Genomic DNA, 22,842 nt, shown 5'->3' with positions numbered 1-22,842 from the left:
TTCATACTGTAAGCAAAGACACATTTTTATCATAGCAGTTCATCAACACATTTCTTTATTCGTTTGAATTTTGTAAATGATGATGACGGAATAAGAGAGATAAAAATTGGAAGTGTAAAACTATGTGAAATGGTGTGATTTACATTTAATATTTTAAAAATTACATTCAAATCCTCTGCTTGTAACTTCTTGTTATGCATATTAGAGTGCACAGGTAAAGGTGGCTGTCAGCAACAAATAAGACAAAGTAGGTGAGTGTAGGCTCTCACAGAACACGAACGGGGGAAACTGGAGGACACTTCAGATTTGCATGTTCAAGATGATACATGTAAATAAAGTACAGCTATTAAGAAATGGAAAATGAGACTAAAATCATAAAATATGGATTTATGTGAGGATTAATGGTGTGAGTGGTCACGAAAACAAATCTGTTATACAATAGAGAGACTTTCATTGACAAAGAAACCATGTGATCACAAGGTGTGTAAAGATACTACTAAAGTGCACTGCTATAAATTAACATTATATGCAGCAAGATTATTTTCTAATACTCTTAATATGCTCCTTGTTATTATTATGTATAAAACATTAACTCCAGCAGCTTACTCATGCAGAAATAATATATGAAAAGGAAGATTTGTTACATATATTAAGACAGAACACAAGTTCAAAAACATTAAGGCAAGTAGTTTTTGAAGTGATCAGCATACAGAGAAGTGTATCTGTGAATTATATAGATACCCACAAGGAAATTTTAAACTATTTATAAGGAATCTGGATTCCTTACTGTGCTATCTGTCAGGCAGCAGCAAGCAGTTAATGGTCTGTGGTGACTTCAATGCACATTTTCTAAAGGATCCTGATAGGAAAAATAGGGAACTTTATTTGGATCACACAATTTGATTCCAGTAATTAACTTTCCAACACAGATGGATAAAGACTGTAGGACCCTAATTGGTTTTAAAGCTCAAAGCCAGAAAAATACCGTTTACCCAGTAACAAATGCTCTCTCTGAACATGATGCACTGTTTGTTAGGATAAATTACCTAGTGCCTTACAGTATGGATACACTTAAGTGGAAATCAGAATAATTAATGCCTCCACAACAGATGTTTTTAAGAACAGCTTACAAGAGATAACCTGAGATGAAATTTATGCTGAACCAAATGCTAAATTAAATTTTATCTATTCCATGATAAATTCATTTAATTATTTGAAAATACCTTTCCATATATGCTAATTAGAAAGAATATTAAATGGCCATATGAAAACCATGGATCACTACAGCGATTAAAATATCATCTTCAAGGAAAAGGAAAATGTACCTATTAGCAAGAACAAGTATTGATCCAGCTGTAGTTGCACACAACAAAACTACTCAAAATTACTAAGAAAAATTATTAAAAATTCAAGAAACCTTCACATCACGTCAGAAATCAGTAATTCTGACAACAGACTTGGGGCTTTATGGAATGCAGTGAAACGAGAGACAGGACAACGAGGCACAGGATATCACCACTACTGAACTGAATGGCAGTGATGTAATGATGAGTCACGGGTAGTAAGTACATTTAATAACTGGTAGAAAGTATAGGGACAAACAGTTAAAGGGGAAAATCACAGCAGTGTGTTGAAACTCTCATAAAATTCAATCATATGAATGTATTACCAACTTCTCCTTCTGAAATTCAGAAAATTATCCATACTCTTGAAAATAAAAGCTCATCTGGTTTAGATAGTGTTTCCAATACAATATTATAAAGTTTTGTTCCAATATAAAAAGCATGGTCTTATCTGAAATATGTGATGTATCACTAACATAACTCATTTTTCCAAAGAGGCTGAAATATTCTGTTGTCAAACCTCTCTTTAAGAAAGGTGATAAAAAGAGATGTCAGTTCAATAACTACTGACCAGCTTCACTGCTGACACCATTTTCCAAAATGTTTGAGAAAGTGATGTATTCTAGAATATTATCTCACCTTAGCAGCACTGATATCCTCAACGAACCACAGTTTGGGTTTCAGAAGAGTTGCTCTACTGAGAATTCCATTTACATATTCCCTTGCCAAATTTTACGAGCACTAAATAATAAAATAGCGCCATCTGGTATTTTCTGCAACTTATCTAAGGCATCCGATTATGTGAATCGCAGCATTCTCTTAGATAAATTGAAGTTTGGTGGGATTGATGGTATAACCAACCAATCAATGCCATAGCTACACAAAAGACTGCAGAATGTTGTACTTAATAAGTCTAGCAATATATTCCAGGGATTTAATTTTGGAACTCTTAAAACAGCTTAGTTCAGCTGCATTTGCACTTAGAATCATTGTAAACCTTGGGGAGACAAATCAGTAAGGTGACATATTTTGCATACTTTAATTCAATAATGTCATATGGAATAATGTCCTAGGGTAACTCATCTTTCTTTTGTAAGTCTTCGTTGCTCAAAAATGTGGGCCCAGAATATTATGTAACGTTCACTCATGATCATCTTGAAGATATTTGTTTAATTCTAGCAATACCAACACATTTTTCGCGACAGTTACCCTAAAAAAATTTTTTTAAACAAAAATATTCATTATTTGTTCTTTACTTGCATCAACAACATACTTTTTAAATACATACTAATATGTAAGTAGGGTCCAGAACCTAAAAATATCTTTTACCAAACTCTTAGTAATATCAACGCACTTTCAGTAATGTGGGCTATCAATGAGTGCTACTTTAAGCCCGCCGTAAAAATAATTTAAGAAATGGAAATTTCATCAAGATTTTTATTTACAACATACTACTTAAATAGTTACTGATGTGCAAGTATGGACCTAAACCTGAAAATATTTAGTATGACATTCACTGGGAAAGTGACATCTAATCCTAAGATTAAAATTTTTGGGGTAAATTTAACTGAAAATTTTAAAGCATTTGCAGAATCTGGTAGAAGAATTCATTAAAAATCTATAAACATTTCTTTTTTAATCTTAAAATATAAAGTAACTGACTAGATTACGATATTTTTATAAGGCGGACATTCCACCAGGACATGAGCAAATGTTTGCAAGGGAATGATACTGCCTACGGGTAAATTAAGAGGGATTTGGAAAAAAAGAGAAGCAGCTGTATGAATATCATGAGCTTAGATGGAGAACCAGTACCAAGCAAACGGGGGAAAGCAGAAATGTGGAAGAAATATATAGATGAGCTATACAAGGGAAATTAAGTTGAAGGCAGTATTATAGAAAGGGGAAAAGGAAGTAGATGAAGATGAGATGGGAGCTACGATACTGCAAGGGTAATTTGACCTAGGACCAAAAGATCTATGCCAAAACAAGGCCCCTGAGGTACATTTTTATCAGTAACATCTGCTGATGTCCTTTTGAGAACCAGTCATGACAAAACTATGCACCCTGGTGTGCAAAATATATGAGACAACAGGCAAAATACCTTCAAACTTCAAGAAGAATAATTCCAATTCCAAAGGAAGCAGTTGCTGACAGGAGTGACTATTACCAAAATATCAGTACAGTAATTCACGGTTGCAAAATACTGAAATTATTTACAAAAGGGAAAAACTGGTAGAAGCCAACACCAGGAAAGATTAATAGCAATTATAAGGGTTGAAGGGCATGAAAGGGAAGAAGTGATTGAGAAGGGAAAGAGACAGGGCTCTAGCCTATCCTTGGTGTTATTCAACTGGTACAATGAGCAAGCAGTGAAGGAAACCAAAGAAAAACTTAGAAATAGTGTTTACGGGTAATCATGCACAGGGCTCAAATTTATGTCACACACTGTCCGTTTTGCTATCAAGATGTAATTCCACTGTTTATGCCCTGGTTCCTTCTATCTTTAAATTTATATTTATCAACATTTACTTAGCAAATATTTGGTTACATATCCAGTTATTTTCTGAGCTAATATTTCCCATCATTTCAAAATGGTAAGGATCTGTAACAAGAGTTATGCTATCTTGGTTGATTAAATTGCCTTCCCAGTCTCTCATACATGCTTCTCTTATCTGGGCACAAGCAACCCATCCTAATGAATTTTTTGTACCAGTGCTAAATGGCGTTCCTTGTTGGTGGCTTCTTACCATACTTGGTTTTAAGCATCCATTGAACAGCTGTAGTACACTCGTTTTTGTCGAACTCCAACACACAGAAAACCTGCCACGTTTGCGACTAGCCCTGACTATCGGCAAATTACCAAACTACATGGTATACATGGAAAAAAACCTACAGGGTTTCTCTTCAAGACGACATGTATGATATCTGTACAATGTTTGGTTCTTACGCAATAAATAATTGAAAGTGTTCCCGGACTTTATGTACACCCTGTATTAAAGCTACACAGTTTTTCTCCATTACATTATCTCACATTATAATACATTTCACCATATAAATGCAACCTTGCATGGGTTTGCAATACTTGCATTGACAACTGCTATAGCCAATTTTCTGATCACATCCTAGTAATTAACAGTAAACCTCAATGAAGATTCTTTAAAGAATCTAACACTCATGTATAAAACAGTTTCAGACTGTATGATTACTCTACAAACGAGTTAATGTGTTAAATATATTTGACATTAAACATGTAAGTGAGAAAAGTTTAGAAAAGATTTGAAATTACGTGTAAAGTTAGTTGGAAGTTGCTAAGTGCTCTCATTCTCAAATTCTGGGTGAATATAGCCTGGACAACTTGCACGCCCTCAGTTACGCTGCCTCAAGATACGTACATCATTTCTAACTATAAGACTTTTATTACTGTGCCCGACTTTTAACATAAGATTTATACCTCTTAATGAGTAAATTATGACAGAATTTTAATGTTTTAAATTTGGCCAATAATTAAATGAAATACTGAAAGTCAAATTTTTGTTGCCCTTGGAAGCCATCAGATAGGCAATCTGTAACTGGAATCATGAACCATATGCCAAATAGTGGGTTAGATGTTTAGTAACACAGTTTACACAACAAACATAAGACTATGAATACATCTCAATACTGTTTCAAATTGCATCATACATGTATTCTATTTCAAGGCAATTTATATTTTTCACCATCACTGAAAACTCATTAATAAACCCAAGACAATTTACTGTTCTTAATATTACTGTGTGGAGTGTAGCCATGTATGGAAGTGAAACGTGGACGATAAATAGTTCAGACAAGAAGAGAATAGAAGCTTTCGAAATGTGGTGCTACAGAAGAATGCTGAAGATTAGATGGGTAGATCACATATCTAATGAGGAGGTATTGAATAGAATTGGGGAGAAGAGGAGCTTGTGGCACAACTTGACTAGAAGAAGGGATCGATTGGTAGGACATGTTCTGAGACATCGAGGGATCACCAATTTAGTATTGGAGGGCAGTGTGGAGGGTAAAAATCGTAGAGGGAGACCAAGAGATGAATACACTAAACAGATTCAGAAGGATGTAGGCTGCAGTAGGTACTGGGAGATGAAGAAGCTTGCACAGGATAGAGTAGCATGGAGAGCTGCATCAAACCAGTCTCAGGACTGAAGACCACAACAACAACAACAATATTACTGTATTTCATACACCACTGGCAGTCTTCTGTAGTGTTTGGAAAAGAATTAACAGTAAAATATTATATTTTCAAAGGAGACAGGTGCATTTTGCACATATTGTCAAAATGACCAACTACTAGGAGCGGGACAACAATCATCACTACACATAATACAAAGTGTGATAAAAAAAGTAATGGGAATTTTTTTATTTCGTGGGCTTCATACATCTGATCTTCAATTTCTTTCCTTTTTTTCTCTTGTTGATACACATGTTCCTGATATATGTTTGGGATTTTCAGCTGTTTTAAATATTTATTTTATTGTTCACAGTCGAAAAGGTTATACGTGTTTTCAGAGTCCCTGGAAAATGTTTTACTTTCGAAAAAGGTGGATCAAAGAATTTACACTAAATTTTAAACAATGGAAACTCCAGGCAGGAATATCCAACATAGGAAAAGATAGACTGCTACTTACTGTTAGTTGCAGACAGGCACAATTAAAAGATGCTTACAAATACGCTTTCAGCAACAGCCTTCATTGCAAAAAGAGACACACACTCCATTCATTCACACAAGCAAGCACACCTCATGAACTACTGACCGCCAACTCCGGCAGCTGGGGTCAGACCTAAGATGCTGGAGTTGGTGGTCATGTGTGCGTGAGGTGTGCTTGCTTGCGTGAATGAATGGTGTGTGTTTCTATTTTTCCAATGAAGGCCATTGCTAAAAGCTTATTTGAGTCTTTTAACTGTGCCTGTCTCCAATTTAGTGTGTTATCTTTACAGTAAGTAGCAATCTATGTTTTCCCCACATTGTTGCACTAAATTTTGCTCGAAAAATTGAATAAAGTGTAGCACAACATTTGAAATACTGACTGTGGCTTTTGGCAAGTCTACTATGAGTAAGACAAGAATTTATGAGGGGTATGAACATTCCAAAGAGGGTTGAGAAGACAAAGACAGTAACCGTTCTGGATGCCCTAGCACATCATTACTTATAAAGTGGAAGTAGTAAAGAAAATGGCTCTGGAAAACCACCAAATCACCATCAGAGACGTTGCTGATGATGTCAGCGTATCCTTTGGCTCATGCCAAGTTTTTTTTTTTGTGGGTGTTTTGGGAATTAAACGTGAACCAGCAGCAAAGTTTGCTCCAAAATCATGGAAGTTTGACCAAAAACGTCGCCACCTAGACTCCACTCAGGAAATGCTGAACAAAGTTGACAACAATCCAGAACTTCTAAATAAGATTAAAACAGGTGACAAAACATGGGTATACGGGTATGACACCAACACCAAGACCCAATCATCCCAATGGAAACTGCCTGAAGAGCCAGGACTGAAAAAAATTCAACAAATTCGATCACATGCCAAGGTTCTTCTCACTGTTTTCTTCAATGACAATTAGATAGTGCATCAAGAGTTCTTGTCTTATGGTTGTACAGTCAATAAGGAACACTACCTGTAAGTTAAGTGCTGTTTGCATGAAGCAGTCCTAAAAAAAACCTGCCAGAACTGTGGCAAACTACTCGTGGAAATTGCACCACGATAATGCTCCCGTTCACATCTCAATGCTTGATCACGATTTTTTGGCAAAAGCCAAAAACGTTATGTCGCCTCAGCCACCATACTCACCAAACATGGCCAAATGCAACTTCTTCCTATACCTGAGGTCGATGAAAACAATGAGAGAACGTTGTTTTGCCACCCCTGATGAGATAAAAACAGAATCACTGAAGGAGCTGAACATCATAACGAAAAGTGAATTTCAGAAGCACTTCCAAGATTGGAAAAAGTGCTGGCGTAAGTGTATCATATCTGAGGGGGATTACTTTGAAGCGGAAAAGGCTGATGATTATGAATAAACAAAGATTCTTTAGGAAAATAAAAATTTCCATTACTTTTTGATCACAAATCATACATAGGGTAATTATCAACAATATTACAATAACACAGTGTCAAGAAGAGAGACATCTTGTAATAACAGAGACCAATTGAACTCACTGGTGAAATACTTCGGCGAGGAAGTTGGCAAGTATTTCTGTGAACTTGTCCCCTCCGAAGTTTGCTTTATACACATGGCCTTTCACTGTGTACATTCCTGCACAGCACAATACAACTGTAACATCCATTGTAGCTCCCCCCAGGCGATAAACGAGGCACATCCTGCAGGAGGTATGTAATCATTACTCATACATTATTTATAAATACAAATTATATAATTACAAACAATGTTATACTAAACAACGATTACTCAATTTCTGGATAAAAAAAAAACACAAAAAATTAAACCCAGTAATTATTTACAAGAACTGACTAATTTATATATGGGAGTATACAGGTTTGATTCCACATCCTACCATCCAAATTAAGGATTACACAAAATAACAAGAAGAATACATAAATTTTCTCACATGACATCTGTCCTCTAGGTTCTTGAAAGATGCTGTCACCATTAAAACAACATATTTCATTATAACACAGTCCAAGCAGAAACAACTGAATAACACATGCACATATTTCTGTATGTGGTTTCTTTATTTTATCAGATAAAAAGGAAGAAATATAAAAGATTAACATTTTGTCAACCCAGAACATTAGGAACAGAACATTAGCTCATGAGGAGATGTGAAGGAAATGGCACTGGAATCAAATTATTATTGCATTTCTTTGAAGTGAGAAGAGGAAATCACAGAAAACTTAAATTAAAATGGCCAGGTGGAGTTTTGAACCTCACTCATCTTGAAAGTGAGTTCAGATTTTGGTTTGTTATATCAACTCAATTTGAAAAAATTTAAGAGAATCATTTGATGATTACATTTCAATTATGTCCCTTTTTGCAGCTCTCTCTCTCTCTCTCTCTCTCTCTCTCTCTCTCTCTCTCTCTCTCTCAATAAAAGTCTGAAGCATCCACATACCTCACCACCATAAACACACTGAACAATGGATGCCCATACAGGACATGGGGATTTGCACCTAAATTATATTAGTATTTTTTCACACATCTATGTAGGTTTAAGATCATTATCAAGATCTATAACATCTACCACAGTCTCTGCAAACACACTTTGGTTTACATAGATAACATAACCAAATATCTGCATTTTACAGTTCTGAAAAATTACACCCTGTTACTGAATTTTCCTTAGCATAAAATGCAAAAGAGACAGAGCCTCAGAATGTAGAACAGCTGTACAGCCGGTACTAGACTGTCTGCGATTCTAAACTGTTACTTCCGGAGCCAACTAAACCAAACAACCAGAAATGAATGAAGTCATCACCAGCCAATGGCACTGCCCGATAACTATGACCTGCTGCCTTTTCAGGGATTGGGATTCTGTTGTATAGGGGTAATTATAAGGAATGTTACTTACAACCAGTGAGGTGCCAGTATTGTAATTTGGCTGGGAATGACTTCCTATGCATGTGAGTGGTGCCAGCTGTGTGCAGCACAAGGCGAAGCAATGGCCACAAAGTGCATCAGTGTTCTGAACAACACTGGGCTATTATCCTTCATAAGGAATAGTGTAGTTTGTTCTTGTAACCGTGCCTGTGTGTATTGTGGTTGATGCTTTCATTAGAGTGGTGTGTTAAGAGTTTGCACAAATGCCAAAAACAGAAACAATGACAATCCAGGAAATGGATGAACTCTTGGCAAGGCAGTTTGCCGAGCTAAAGGAGATAAATGAAGCTTTGCAAAGAGAGGGAGACTTTTAATAGCGAGAATGAGCATAAACAAGTGGATGTAATGGAAGCAAAAGCTTTGGTTAGTTCACCTATCCCTTCTCTGGATCCTGTCACAGCTAATCTAGCAACTCCTTTTTCGGATAGGGCAACCGAGGATGTCTCAATGTTCAGTGATGACCTGGAAGCTGCCGCTAGGTTGGGCAGTTGGTCAGACAAGACATCCTTGGATGTGTCTAAATTACAGTTGGTTGTGATGCAAGCAGCATACATCAGTACCATCAAGTGCTGGATAAAGCACAGACATTTAAGCAGCTTAAGAAGGCCCACTAACCACGTTATCGCAAGCAGAATATTGCAAGGCTTTTTTAGAGAACAGCTTAATGGGTTGTCTCAAAAGTGAAGTGAGTTGGTAGAGGCATTCATAGGCAGAATTAGGAAAATCAATGCTAACTTGTACGAGCTTACACAGAAAGTAGAAGCAAACAGAATTACTCCACAAGAAGAGGAGAACAGGAATCAGATGTGTTTTTAAGAGGACTTCCAGCAGACATGTCAAGGAGAGCGACAATGGAAAACCCGAAGGATTTTGCTGCCACCATTATGGCTGCTAAGCAAGTGGAAGAGATCAATATTGTGGCCTGAGGACAAGATAAGGGTTGTGTGTTTCTTTTTCCACACAAAGGTGAAATGCTACAGCTGTGGACATATGGACCATGTTAAAAAGCAATGCAGAAAACTTCAGTGTTACAAATGTGGGTGGGTACTGACCTTCAGATGATGCGTGTTGCAGAGGTACTGGAATGCAATAACAAGATGGACATGTTGCACTATATTGTGCACTGAAGCCTGGTACATGTGAAGGAAATAGATGGGGATTGTATGGTTTTGGAAAGTGTGGATGATTTTAGCTCTGATAAGTTAAGCTTATAGATTGCAAACTTGGAGATCATGGACGAGTATAATCTGGGTAGGTCGTGTGAGGACCTTTGCCACAACCAGACCATCAACACAATTGCATTATGCGAGAAGGTAAAACAATTTGGAGGGAAGAGATAAGTCAACAATGAAAGACTTGTTAATATGATTTGTCAACCTGTTCAATCCCAGTCAATCATTACCTGCAATACTGGTAACTCGCCATACCATACCAACGGTTAACAATGCTCTAGTGTATAAGAAGCCGTACAGGATACCTAGGCACCTATAACCTATACTGGAAGAATTTATTGATCAACTGCTGGCTGAGGGCAATACTGAATCAAGTTACAGTCCATGGGCAGCTACCATTGTAATAGTCCTGAAAAAATCATAGAATGGAACAAAAAAGCATAGATTTTGCTGCATGAGCGGTGATGGACAGACATCCTGTACTAAATATAATGGAGATTAGAGAGAACTTAAGTCAATGTAAATACTTCACAATGTGTATGAGGAGTGGTTATCACTGTTGGAAGTGGTTCTGGAAGGGCGGCCAAAGACCACATTTACTGTCCCTTGGAGTCACTATCAATATTTTAGGCTGCCATTTGGTCTGAAGGATGTGCCAGCTATCTCGGAGGCTATTAGTATCCGATGGAGTGCTCAGAGGATTAAAATCAAGACTGTTTTTTATCTCAACAACATAACTGCATTTTCTAAGGATATGGAAGAGCACATGCAATGGTCAGAGGAATTCTTTAAGAGGCTAAATCCAGCACAGTTAACACACTGTAATGAGAGGAAGATGTGAATATTGACGCACACCTAACTTCTGCAGAATGTGTTTTCTTACCACCACAAACTACATAGCAGTTTCAATCATTTTTATGGTTCTGTAATTAATAATGGGAATTCATTGAAGAGTTTGCCGAAATTGCTAAGCTATTGAATCATTTGTTGAAAAAAGGTGTGGAATTTCCATAGTCAACTTTTAGACAGCATTTGAAAAATTGAAGGGAGCATTGACAACAAACCAGGTACTGATATTCCCAAACTATGAGGGACAATTTATTCTGTCATGTTTCACTAGGCATGGCCTCCACCTCAGAAGGTATGGGAAGGGGAAGCTAGCAAAGCTTATAGACGACAGTGTAGTGGGTGTTGGTAGGATCACTCATGGAAAAATTCCTGTAGTAGTTGATGTTGAAGCTGCACCTATTTTAGAGTGAAGACAGCTGATATGTATACCTGCTAAAAGGAAGTCCCTCTAACTAAAGGCTTATATTCAGAGGAAGTCATGTTTCCAAGAAGAGAAAGAATTAGCATATTTCATCAAAATATAAAAGGTATTAGAGATAAAGTTAGTGAACTGCTTACAGATGTGATTCTGGAATTATTGGTATATTGGAGTACCACAAAATAATTTGACAATTCAGGGGCTTCCTTTACCAGGATACAGATTAGCTGGCTGTTTTTCAAGGAGTTCTTTGTGGGGTGGGGAAGTTGCTTCTTGTTGTTGTGGTCTTCAGTCCTGAGACTGGTTTGATGCAGCTCTCCGTGCTACTCTATCCTGTGCAAGCTTCTTCATCTCCCAGTACCTACTGCAACCTACATCCTTGTCAATCTGCTTAGTGTATTCATCTCTTGGTCTCCCTCTACGATTTTTACCCTCCACGCTGCCCTCCAATACTAAATTGGTGATCCCTTGATGCCTAAGAACATGTCCTATCAACCGATCCCTTCTTCTAGTTAAGTTGTGCCACAAACTTCTCTTCTCCCCAATCCTATTCAACACCTCCTCATTAGTTATGTGATCTACCCATCTAACCATAAGAATTCTTCTGTAGCACCACATTTCGAAAGCTTCTATTCTCTTCTTGTCCAAACTATTTATCGTCCATGTTTCACTTCCTTACATGGCTACACTCCACACAAATACTTTCGGAAACGACTTCCTGACACTTAAATCTATACTCGATGTTAACAAAGTTCTTTTCTTCAGAAATGCTTTCCTTGCCATTGCCAGTCTACATTTCATATCCTCTCTACTTCGACCATCATCAGTTATTTTGCTCCCCAAATAGCAAAACTCCTTTACTACTTTAAGTGTCATTTCCTAATCTAATACCCTCAGCATCACCCGACTTAATTCGACTACATTCCATTATCCTCATTTTGCTTTTGTTGATATTCATCTTATATCCTCCTTTCAAGACACTGTCCATTCCGTTCAGCTGCTCTTCCAGGTACTATGCTGTCTCTGACAGAATTACAATGTCATCGGCGAACCTCAAAGTTTTTATTACTTCTCCATGGATTTTAATACCTACTCCAAATTTTTCTTTTGTTTCCTTCATTGCTTCCTCAATATACAGATTGAATAACATCGGGGAGAGGCTACAACCCTGTCTCACTCCTTTCCCAACCACTGCTTCCCTTTCATGCCCCTCGACTCTTATAACTGCCATCTGGTTTCTGTACAAATTGTAAATAACCTTTCGCTCCCTATATTTTACCCCCGCCACCTTTAGAATTTGAAAGAGAGTATTCCAGTCAACATTGTCAAAAGCTTTCTCTAAGTCTACAAATGATAGAAACGTACGTTTGCCTTTCCTTAATCTTTCTTTTAAGATAAGTCGTAGGGTCAGTATTGCCTCACGTGTTCCAATATTTCTACGGAATCCAAACTGATCTTCCCCTAGGTTGGCTTCTACTAGTTTTTTCATTCGTCTGTAAAGAATTCGCATTAGTATTTTGCAACCGTGACTTATTAAACTGATAGTTCGGTAATTTTCACATCTGTTAACACCTGCTTTCTTTGGGATTGGAATTATTATATTCGTCTTGAAGTCTGAGGGTATTTCGCCTGTCTCATGCATCTTCCTCACCAGATGGTAGAGTTTTGTCAGGACTGGCTCTCCCAAGGCCGTCAGTAGTTCTAATGGAATGTTGTCTACTCCCGGGGCCTTGTTTCGACTCAGGTCTTTCAGTGCTGTGTTAAACTCTTCACGCAGTATCGTATCTCCCATTTCATCTTCATTTTCATCCTCTTCCATTTCCATAATATTGTCCTCAAGCACATCGCCCTTGTATAGACCCTCCATATACTCCTTCCACCTTTCTGCTTTCCCTTCTTTGCTTATAACTGTGTTTCGATCTGAGCTGCTGATATTCATACAAGCGGTTCTCTTTTCTCCGAAGGTCTCTTTAATTTTCCTGTAGGCAGTATCTATCTTACCCCTAGTGAGATAAGCCTCTACATCCTTACATTCGTCCTCTAGCCATCCCTGCTTAGCCATTTTGCACTTCCTGTCGATCTCATTTTTGAGACGTTTGTATTCCTTTTTGCCTGCTTCATTTACTGCATTTTTATATTTTCTCCTTTCATCAATTAAATTCAATGTTTCTTCTGTTACCCAAGGATTTCTACTAGCCCTCGTCTTTTTACCTACTTGATCCTTTGCTGCCTTCACTACTTCATCCCTCAAAGCTACCCATTCTTCTTCTACTGTATTTCTTTCCCCCATTCCTACCATTTGTTCTCTTACGCTCTCCCTGAAACTCTGTGCAACCTCTGGTTTAGTCAGTTTATCCAGGTCCCATCTCCTTAAATTCTCACCTTTTTGCAGTTTCTTCAGTTTTAATCTACAGTTCATAACCAATAGATTGTGGTCAGAGCCCACATCTGCCCCTGGAAATGTCTTACAATTTAAAACCTGGTTCCTAAATCTCTGTCTTACCATTATATAATCTATCTAAAATCTGTCAGTTTCTCCAGGCTGCTTCCATGTATACAACCTTCTTTTATGATTCTTGAACCAAGTGTTAGCTATGATTAAGTTGTGCTCTGTGCAAAATTCTACCAGGCGGCTTCCTCTTTCATTTCTTAGCACCAATCCATGTTTACCTACTACGTTTCCTTCTCTCCCTTTTCCTACTACCGAATTCCAGTCACCCATGACTATTAAATTTTCGTCTCCCTTCACTATCTGAATAATTTCTTTTATTTTGTAATACATTTCTTAAATTTCTTCGTCATCTGCAGAGCTAGCTGGCATATAAACTTGTACTATTGTAGTAGGCATGTATTTTAAATTAACTAAGGCATTTGATTGTGTAGATCACAAAATACTGCTCCAGAAGTTGGACCATTACGGAATACGGGGAGTAGCTCACAATTGGTTCACCTCTTATTTTAGCAACAGACAGCAAGAGGTTATTATTCACAATGTTGAGAATGGCTGTGATGTGGGGGTCTCAGTGGGGTACAGTCAAGTGGGGGCAGACCCAGGGATCAGTGTTGGTGCCACTCCTGTTCCTTATTTATATAAATGATATGCCGTCTAGTATTATGGGTAACTCTAAAATATTTCTGTTTGCTGATGACGCTAGCTTGGCAGTAAAGGATGTTGTGTCCAACATTGACCTAAGTTCATGGTTTGTAGAAAATAAATTAACTCCAAATCACAGTAAGACTCAGTTTTTACAGTTTCTAACACACAATTCAACAAAACCTGACATTTTAATTTCACAGAGTGGGCATATTTAGTGAAACTGAACAGTTAAAATTTCTAGGTGCTCAGATAGATAGTAAACTGTCGTGGGAAGCCCACATTTAGGATCTTGTTCAAAGACTTAATGCTGCCATTTTTACTATTGGAACAATATCTGAAGTGAGCGATCATTCGACACAAAAATTAGTCTACTTTGCTTATTTTCATTCGCTTGTATCATATGGTGGTATATTTTGGGGTAAGTTCTTGTTGTATTGTAGATTGCATTTACTTAAATTTATGGATTGACTTTTTTTGGGTTCATATACATTTTATTTTTATCTATTATTACTTTTATGTTGTAATTTCATGTACTGACATGTTCCATGACCTGGGAGATTTTCTCCTCAGTTTGGTCCTATGGAACTTGACATGTAAATAAAATTAATTTGAATGTTGATTTTTGTGCATCATTATCTGACAGGCCATTACTAAATTTGATCACAATGTGCTTCTCAATTTGAAGACAAGCTATTGAAAACAATACGTATGATCCTGCGACTATTTCCCCACGCTCTAGTTGCAAAGTGTGACATCTTTATCAGATTGGAAGTTTATTAATGTTATTTTTGCTGTAAATTAGTCAAAAATATAATATTGAAATCTTTACCAAATTAATTTGATGTGTATCTTATAAACTGAGATTGACAAAGTCCTAAGTCTGGAATGTAAAGCCATCTCACCGAAGTGAGAGGTGAAGTGAAAACTATACTTAAAAATAACCCATCTTTAATCCAGTTTCTAAAAATATGGATTGTACCTAGTAAGATGTCCTAGGTCTTTGAGGCATGTGGTTTACAATATATCATGTGAGTTTGGAATGAATTATTACAACAGTGTAATCACATTATTAATGAACAGTGCAAGAAACACTCCAAAATGTATAACTAAGACGTTGTGAGAAACCATTCATTGCAAAGCATGGTGTTACCAACACACACAAATTATTATTTGACAACACTGAAATCCTGGCACACACCTTGTGTTACTGGGATTCATTTATCAAGAAAGCAGTGGAGATCCACAAGTGTCCTAAATTTTTTAATGGAGTTGATGGCGTCACCTGAATCCCAACATGGTGGAAAGATCTAGAAAACAATATAAACCCCATACTAATGTGAGTGGCTGATCTGTTTCCTTATCATTGTTGTGGTATTATTGGTAAAGCGAGCATAAGCATGAGCATGAGCAGTACTAAAGAAAGCACGAGAGCTTTAAATCTGACAGATATGTGTTGACTAGAGTTTGTTTACATCTTACAGTTTGTCATACCAAGGTATTAAGGAGACATTTTGGGAACTTGCTTACCTGTTTTACCTGTTTTGGTGAATTTCAGTAGTTGTTTCTGTTCGAGTGAGTGTATGTTCAGTGAATTCTGGAAGTAGTCAAAGTTACAGGTTTTTAGTTATTCCAAGATAGATACTAGAGACTATATGCTCATTTCATTAACAATGTATCAAGTTACATCTTCATTTTAATATTTGGTGGCTAAAATCTGCTTCATTTTAAATGATCAAGACTTTTTATTTAAAAAAAAAAATTACACGGACATGATCAAGTCTGGTAGAAGTAAGATTACTGAATTTATTGCTGTGTTAGTCTAGAACAAAATTAGGTAAGTAGAACCCAACAACATACAGATACTAACTTTATATAAATTAATCCATTGAGTAGGAGGAGTTGTCAAACAGAAATTATTTCAGTTGTTTTTAAAACTTTTATTATGTGCCTGCACCCTTAATTTGTAGGTGATATTTTCAAATATTTTTACGGCTGAGTAAGTTAAGTTGTGAATAGTGGAGGCAATTTTTGTTCCAAGTGTTAGACTTACAAACAATACTACTATTTTTAAATTGTGCCTGATGCCTCACAACAAACTTCATAAGAGAGGTTGTTAGGATGCCTAAATTTTTAAACAATTGCCTTCATGAAGTTTGAGGATGACCACCAGATATCCTTACAGAATATTTCTGTATGATGAATATCTTGGTGGTAAAGGATGTTGTGTGCAACATTGGCTCGGATTCAAATAGTGCAGTTCATGACCTAAGTTTGTGGCTTGTAGAAAATAAACTAACGCTAAATCACAGTAAGACTAAGTGTTTAGTTTCTAGCACACAATTCAACAAAACCTGATGTTTTAATTGCAAAGAATGGGCATATGATTAGTGAAACTGTAAAGTTCAAATTTCTAGGTGTTCAGATAGATAGTAAACTGTTGTGGAAAAGCCAAGTTCAGGATCTTGTTCAAAGACTTTGTGCTGCCACTTTTACTATTCGAATGATATCTGAAGTGAGTGATCATTCGACATGAAAATTAGCCTACTTTGCTTATTTTCATTCGCTTATATCATATGGTATTATATTTTGGGGTAACTCATCCCACTCTAAAACGATATTTTTGGCTCAGAAAGAGGCAGTTCAGGCAATAAGTGGTGTAGGGTCATGAACCTCTTGTCGAACCCTGTTCACGAGTCTGGGTATTTTGACATTGGCCTCTCAATACATATATTCCTTAAAGTCATTTCTTGTTAACAATATTAGCTTATTCCCAAGAATAAATAGCTTTCACTCAGTTAATACTTGCCAGAAATCAAACCTGCATTTGGATCAGACTTCCATAACTGTTGTGCAGAAGGGTGTGCAGTATACTGCTGCATCCATTTTCAATAAGCTACCACAAAAATTCAAAACTCTTTCAAATCGAAACCGAAGAGTTTCCTCATAACTTACTCCTATTCTGTCAAGGAGTTCCTTGAAAAGTTAAGTTGATACTTTTTGTATGGTTGATTGCATTTACTTAAACTTATGGACTGACTGACTTTCGGGTTCATAAACATTTACTTTTATCTGTTATAACTTTTATGTTTTAATTTCATGTACTGACACGTTCCATGACCTTGGAGATTTGCTCCCCAATTTGGTCCTACAGAACCTGTATTGTAAATAAATAAATAAATAAAATAAATAGACATGAACAGTCAGGTGATTGAATATATTCCCAGTTAGGATGTAGATGGCAAGGAACACCTGACAGAATATACAGTACATTGATACAGATGAATAAGTAGAACTGAACTATTCAACCACAGAGATGGAAATGTTGGCTGTTATTTATGCTATTACGTATTTCCATTGTTATTCGTACACGAAAAAGTTTAAAGTTGTGACAGACCATGGTGTGTTGAAGTGATTGCTGGGACCACAAGAGACTCCAAGTATGTTAACGTATTGTGCTCTGAAATCAAGTGAATTTAACTATGAAGGCATATACCAATCAGGAAAGAAAAACAGAATTCTGAGAGCCCAAGAAGGAAGATTTGATTTCAAGTATTTAGGGCACAGCTGCAGTCCACAAAGCACTATGGCCTGTTGTGTAGGAATATGAAATACAGCCCCAGTGTGGTGCCAACTGCGCTTGAAATGATTAATGACTATCATATGACCTTATACATGGTATTTCATTAAGAATGGTCTATATTCAAGGATATTACAGGAACGATCATTCGAAGCGAAAAAATCTGGTAAAGATGGACTCCAAAAAGCATGTCGTAAGAGCTATGAACACCTCATATTCGATACTGTGAACCAAATCTCTTCTACCGTGAGCTCTTTGCTTTCCATATTTTGGTAGGGGGTAGTATGGACCAAACCAAGAAAAAATTGTGTAGTAAACATAGACTCTAAAATGCATACCTTAAGAGCTATGAACCCTTGTTCAGTAGAAAAGATGTCTTTCACAGTAGCAAAGCTATTAAAGATATGCATTTTTGAGTCCACATTTACCTGACAATTTTTTCTTGTTGTGGTCCATTCTACCTCATCCCAAAATATGGAAAGCATGTTTCATAGAATCAAAGATGAAGAAAGCTCATAACTGTTACAGTATGCATTTTAAAGCAAGTACAGTGGCAAAGACAATGGTGAAAAGCTGGTTGCTGAAGTTTAGTGTTCCTGATACAATAATTACAAATCAGGGCACTAATTTTATATCCAGTATGATTAAGCACCTATGTCATTTACTAAGCACTCACAAGCTCAGGACTAGCCCTTGGCTCCCTCAGTCTATCAGGAAAACAGAATACATTCACTGTACAGTTGGTAAGATGTTGAGTAGTTGTTGTGAACTTCCATCACAATGATTGGTACATTTACCTTCTGTATGTCATGTCAGCTTACAATTCTGATGTCCAGTGTAGTGTTGGTCTATCACCATGTGAGGTAATATGTGGTACAAATCTGACTTCTGTTTTTGTGGTGATTAAGCCTAAAATTGGAAAAACTGGGAATCAGTTATGAAGTTTGCAATGACATTACACAATGTTTGGAAGAAGGTAAAGAAAGCAAACACAGATGTACTAGAGAGTCAATAGCAAATAGGATCACATATAGACCAATTACCACAGTTCAGAATTGGTCAATGGGTCTTAGTGATGAATCCCTGCTCACCTACGAACAAAACAATGAAATTTCTGATGACGCCACAGACCATAGCAGGTCATAAAAATGAAGTCACTCATTAATGTAAAGTTATAATTACGAACAAAGACTCCCATTGTTCATGATGGACATGTTAAGCCATTTAAGGGAACTGTGATGCTCTACTGCAAGTGCTGACATCACTGCCAGTAGAGAGCACTAAATCTAAGAAAGCAAGGGAAGAAGGATGAGCAAAGTGTGCATTATGTGCCTTACGCAATTAGATCACAATGAGGAGTAACAATGATTGTTTTGTTTTGTTTTGTTTTAAGACATTAAAACAACTAAGGTCATATGCATCCATATCAGAACAGTAGAACACAAAGATGAGAAAGGAGTTAAAAGCAACTACAATCAACGGACAGCCTCTCTTGGAGAAACAGCCATAAAGACAATGGAGGTCCTGAACTAAAGATTAAATATCTTTCGCCATACTGCTACAACGGATAAAAAGCCAAACACGGTCAACAGCTCTCTCACTGTTCACTAAAATGGCCGATAAATTGGACAGCAAACATACAGTACAACTTAAGTGGTTAAAAAAGGGCATCCCATAAGGAAATGCCGAACAGTTAAACGTTGATGACAATGAGCATTAAGAAAGTGGTGGGAAACACCACTTAACAAATGATGGCTAAAAAGACAGTGCCCAACACTCAACTTAGCTAAAATGATCTCCTCATGGCAAGGGGGCCAAAAGAAGGTTGTCCAAGATACTGGGAGAGGTTTAATTCCCTGCAGCTTATTAGTGTGAAGGGAAGACTAGTGGTGATGCCAAAGTGACACCACTTGCTGACAGATGGCGATAAGCAGATCATCGGAAGGAATGGAAGAACTAGCTGGCTGAGGTAGGAGGACTGCAACCTTGGCAGCAGCATCAGCAGCCTCGTTTCGCATCAGACCAATGTGACCAGGAACCCACATAAACATCACTGTGGCCCCATCAAAAGTGAGGAAGTGAAAGCTTTCCTGGACCCACTGCACTAAGGGATGGATGATGTGCATCACACACAGGCTCTGAGGGTATAGAGTCACAGCAAATGACACAATCGAACAGCCTGTGTCACTGGATGTATGATGTGGCCTGATACAGGGTACCGCTCTGCTGTAAATACTGAGCAGTCTTCCAAAAGCTGACACCAAAAATGCTCTGTGGAAATAACGAAAGCACACCCAATACTATGGTCAGTCGGAGAGCCATCAGCATTCAAAAAGGTACTACAGCGATGTTCCGTACAAAGATCGAAAAATCTTATGGGGATAGAGCGAGTCTGGAGTAGTCTCCTTATGAATCAAATGAAGTACAAGGTGAACGTGAGCCGCTGCACGAAGCCAAGGTGGTGAAGGGTTCACACCCAAAGGAAAAGTGGCAGGTAGTTTTAAGTTAATCTGCTGGTGCAATAACCGAAAGCAAACTCCAGGAGATAACAGAGAAGAGGGACATGCACCATACTGACGGTCAAAGGAGGAGGCATAGGATGAGTAGCCAGGCACGGCAGACAAACGGCATGCATACCTGCTGAGGAGAGCATGTATGTACAGTATGTAGTGGGTTGTTTGGGTGCACGACAGCAAGGTCTTCAGCGCCCGCTCCCAGTAACAGATTAAGATGGGTGCCAAGAAAATACTCAGAATAGTAAGATAAAACAGAACGTAAAATACAGTTAACAAGCTTGGAAAAATATGTGCCTACCCACACCGAAGTGTGGGATGAAGCATGCTGTCAGCAGTGAAACTTGGACAACACAGGAAGAAAGTGGTAGAGGGACCTAAAACAATATAGCAGATGGGAGTGGCTAGCTGACCACAAGGAAAAAAGGGAGGAGCCAGCCACTTTGCAAGACACAAAAACCTCCAGCCTAGAAGTTTAGACCAGAGTCCAGACACCTCACAAAACTTTAAAATCCTAGACACATACATCTCATCATTAGCTAAAACACAGGGCAGATCCCCATCAACTTGTGCTTCTGCCCTTGCATCACAGTATGAAATGCAGTCTGTTAAAACGTGCCAGACAGAGATGTGCGCACCACAAGCATCACAAAACGGGGGATCCTCCCCTCCCCTCCCCTCCCCTCGCCCCCCCCCCCACCCCCGTAATAGAAAGCTACGTGTGAGAGGACAGTGCCCAATCCGAAGACGCATGAGGGTCACTTCTTCCCACCTCAGCAACCGGCAGGATGAACACCACAGCCGAGTTGTTGACTTCACCAACAGCAGTTTATTGGCAGTCACCGCCAGCAATTCTTCCTCTCACAACTCCACGCAGTTCTTGTGGAGTGCAGAAATGACTGACTGCTCTCTGCAGGCCTCCTTGGCAGCCCGATTGGCCCATATTCCTACATGACCAGGCACCCAGCAGAAGGACACCTCCTTACCATGCCGTTGGAGCAAGTACAGTTGGTCATATATCAGCTGAACCATCTCCTCAGTTGGGTACAGGTTCTGCAGTGATTGTAAGGCACTAAGAGAATCAGAGCAGAGGAGAAATCGATTGCCCCGAACATGATCCATCCACTCTATTGCCTTCAGGATCGCATGGAGCTCCGCTGCGAAAACAGTATATTCATCAGGGAGGCGAATCCGGGTAACATATCAGGTAACATTACAGAACAGCCAATGAAAGTCTCCTGTTTGGAGCCATCAGTGTAAATGACGGTAAAACCGTGACGCACACCTAAAATGTCAAAAAACAGAGATTGGAATGTAAAATCTGGTGTACTATCTTTCTTAAAATTAGTCAAATCTAAAATAAGTCTGGGTCTCCGGAGGAGTCAAGGTGGAAATCTGCTCCAACCGTGACGGAAAACATGAAGACAAGCCATATCCATCGCAGAGAGGCAATCCCGTGCGTGAATCCCCTAGGGCCGCATCGCTCGTTGCCGGTTATGAAATAGCCGTGCCAGAGGAAGCTGAGCAATGGTATGGTATGCAGGTGTGTATGGTGTGGACAAAGTTTTACACGCCTGGCGCACCATAAGTAGCCGCCACCGCATATGAAGTGGTGGTTCACCAGCCTCTGCACAGAGGCTTGGTATGGGGCTACTTCTGAATGCCCCAGTGGCCAACCGAAGCCCTTCATGGTGCACAACGTTCAACATCTTTAAGTAAGAAGGCCTCTAAGACCCATACACCATGCACCCATAATCGAGCTGAGATAGCACAAACGCCCTGTAAAACTGGAGCAGACAAGTCCTGTCGGCTACCCATGTACTGTGGCTAAGATATTTTAAAATACTTAAAGCCTAAGTGACAGTCGTTTTAGGTCTTTAAGATGAGGTAACCGTGTAAACTTCGAGCAAAAAATGGGCCCCACAAATCTCACTGTGTCTTTAAAAGCAAGGACAGTGTCCCTCATCCTCAACTCAGTAAAAGGTTACAAATGAACGAGAACGGTGAAAAAGAACACATGTGGACTTCTCAGTGGAAAACTTAAAACCACTCTTCTGTGCCCAGTCATCCAAATGTCTAAGAGTAAGTTGCAACTGATGCGTTGTTGTTGCAAGGCTTGAAGAAGAGCAAAACAAAGAGAAATCATCCACAAACAAGAAACACTGGACAGGACTTTTCACTATGGAGGTAATGCTATTAGTAGTGATGGCAAATACAGTCACACTTAAAACACTACCCTGAGGGACACCGTTCTCCTGCTCAAAGCAGTCAAACAGGAGTCAC

General features: G+C 38.3%; 1 protein-coding gene across 2 annotated transcripts in view; it reads right to left on the bottom strand.

The window, feature by feature from the left end:
- Positions 1-22,842, bottom strand: part of LOC126470773 (heat shock 70 kDa protein 14-like) — a 198,111-nt gene that overhangs the window by 48,707 nt on the left and 126,562 nt on the right. For both annotated transcript variants that reach the window (XM_050098779.1, XM_050098780.1), the window contains exon 5: positions 7,535-7,696. In XM_050098779.1, the coding sequence (XP_049954736.1) occupies positions 7,535-7,696 (162 nt within the window). The remainder of the gene's footprint in view (positions 1-7,534; positions 7,697-22,842) is intronic.

This window comes from Schistocerca serialis, chromosome 3 (genome assembly GCF_023864345.2).
Source record: "Schistocerca serialis cubense isolate TAMUIC-IGC-003099 chromosome 3, iqSchSeri2.2, whole genome shotgun sequence".
Classification (NCBI taxonomy): Eukaryota; Metazoa; Arthropoda; class Insecta; order Orthoptera; family Acrididae; genus Schistocerca; species Schistocerca serialis.
This window is presented reverse-complemented; position numbering and strand designations above follow the sequence as displayed.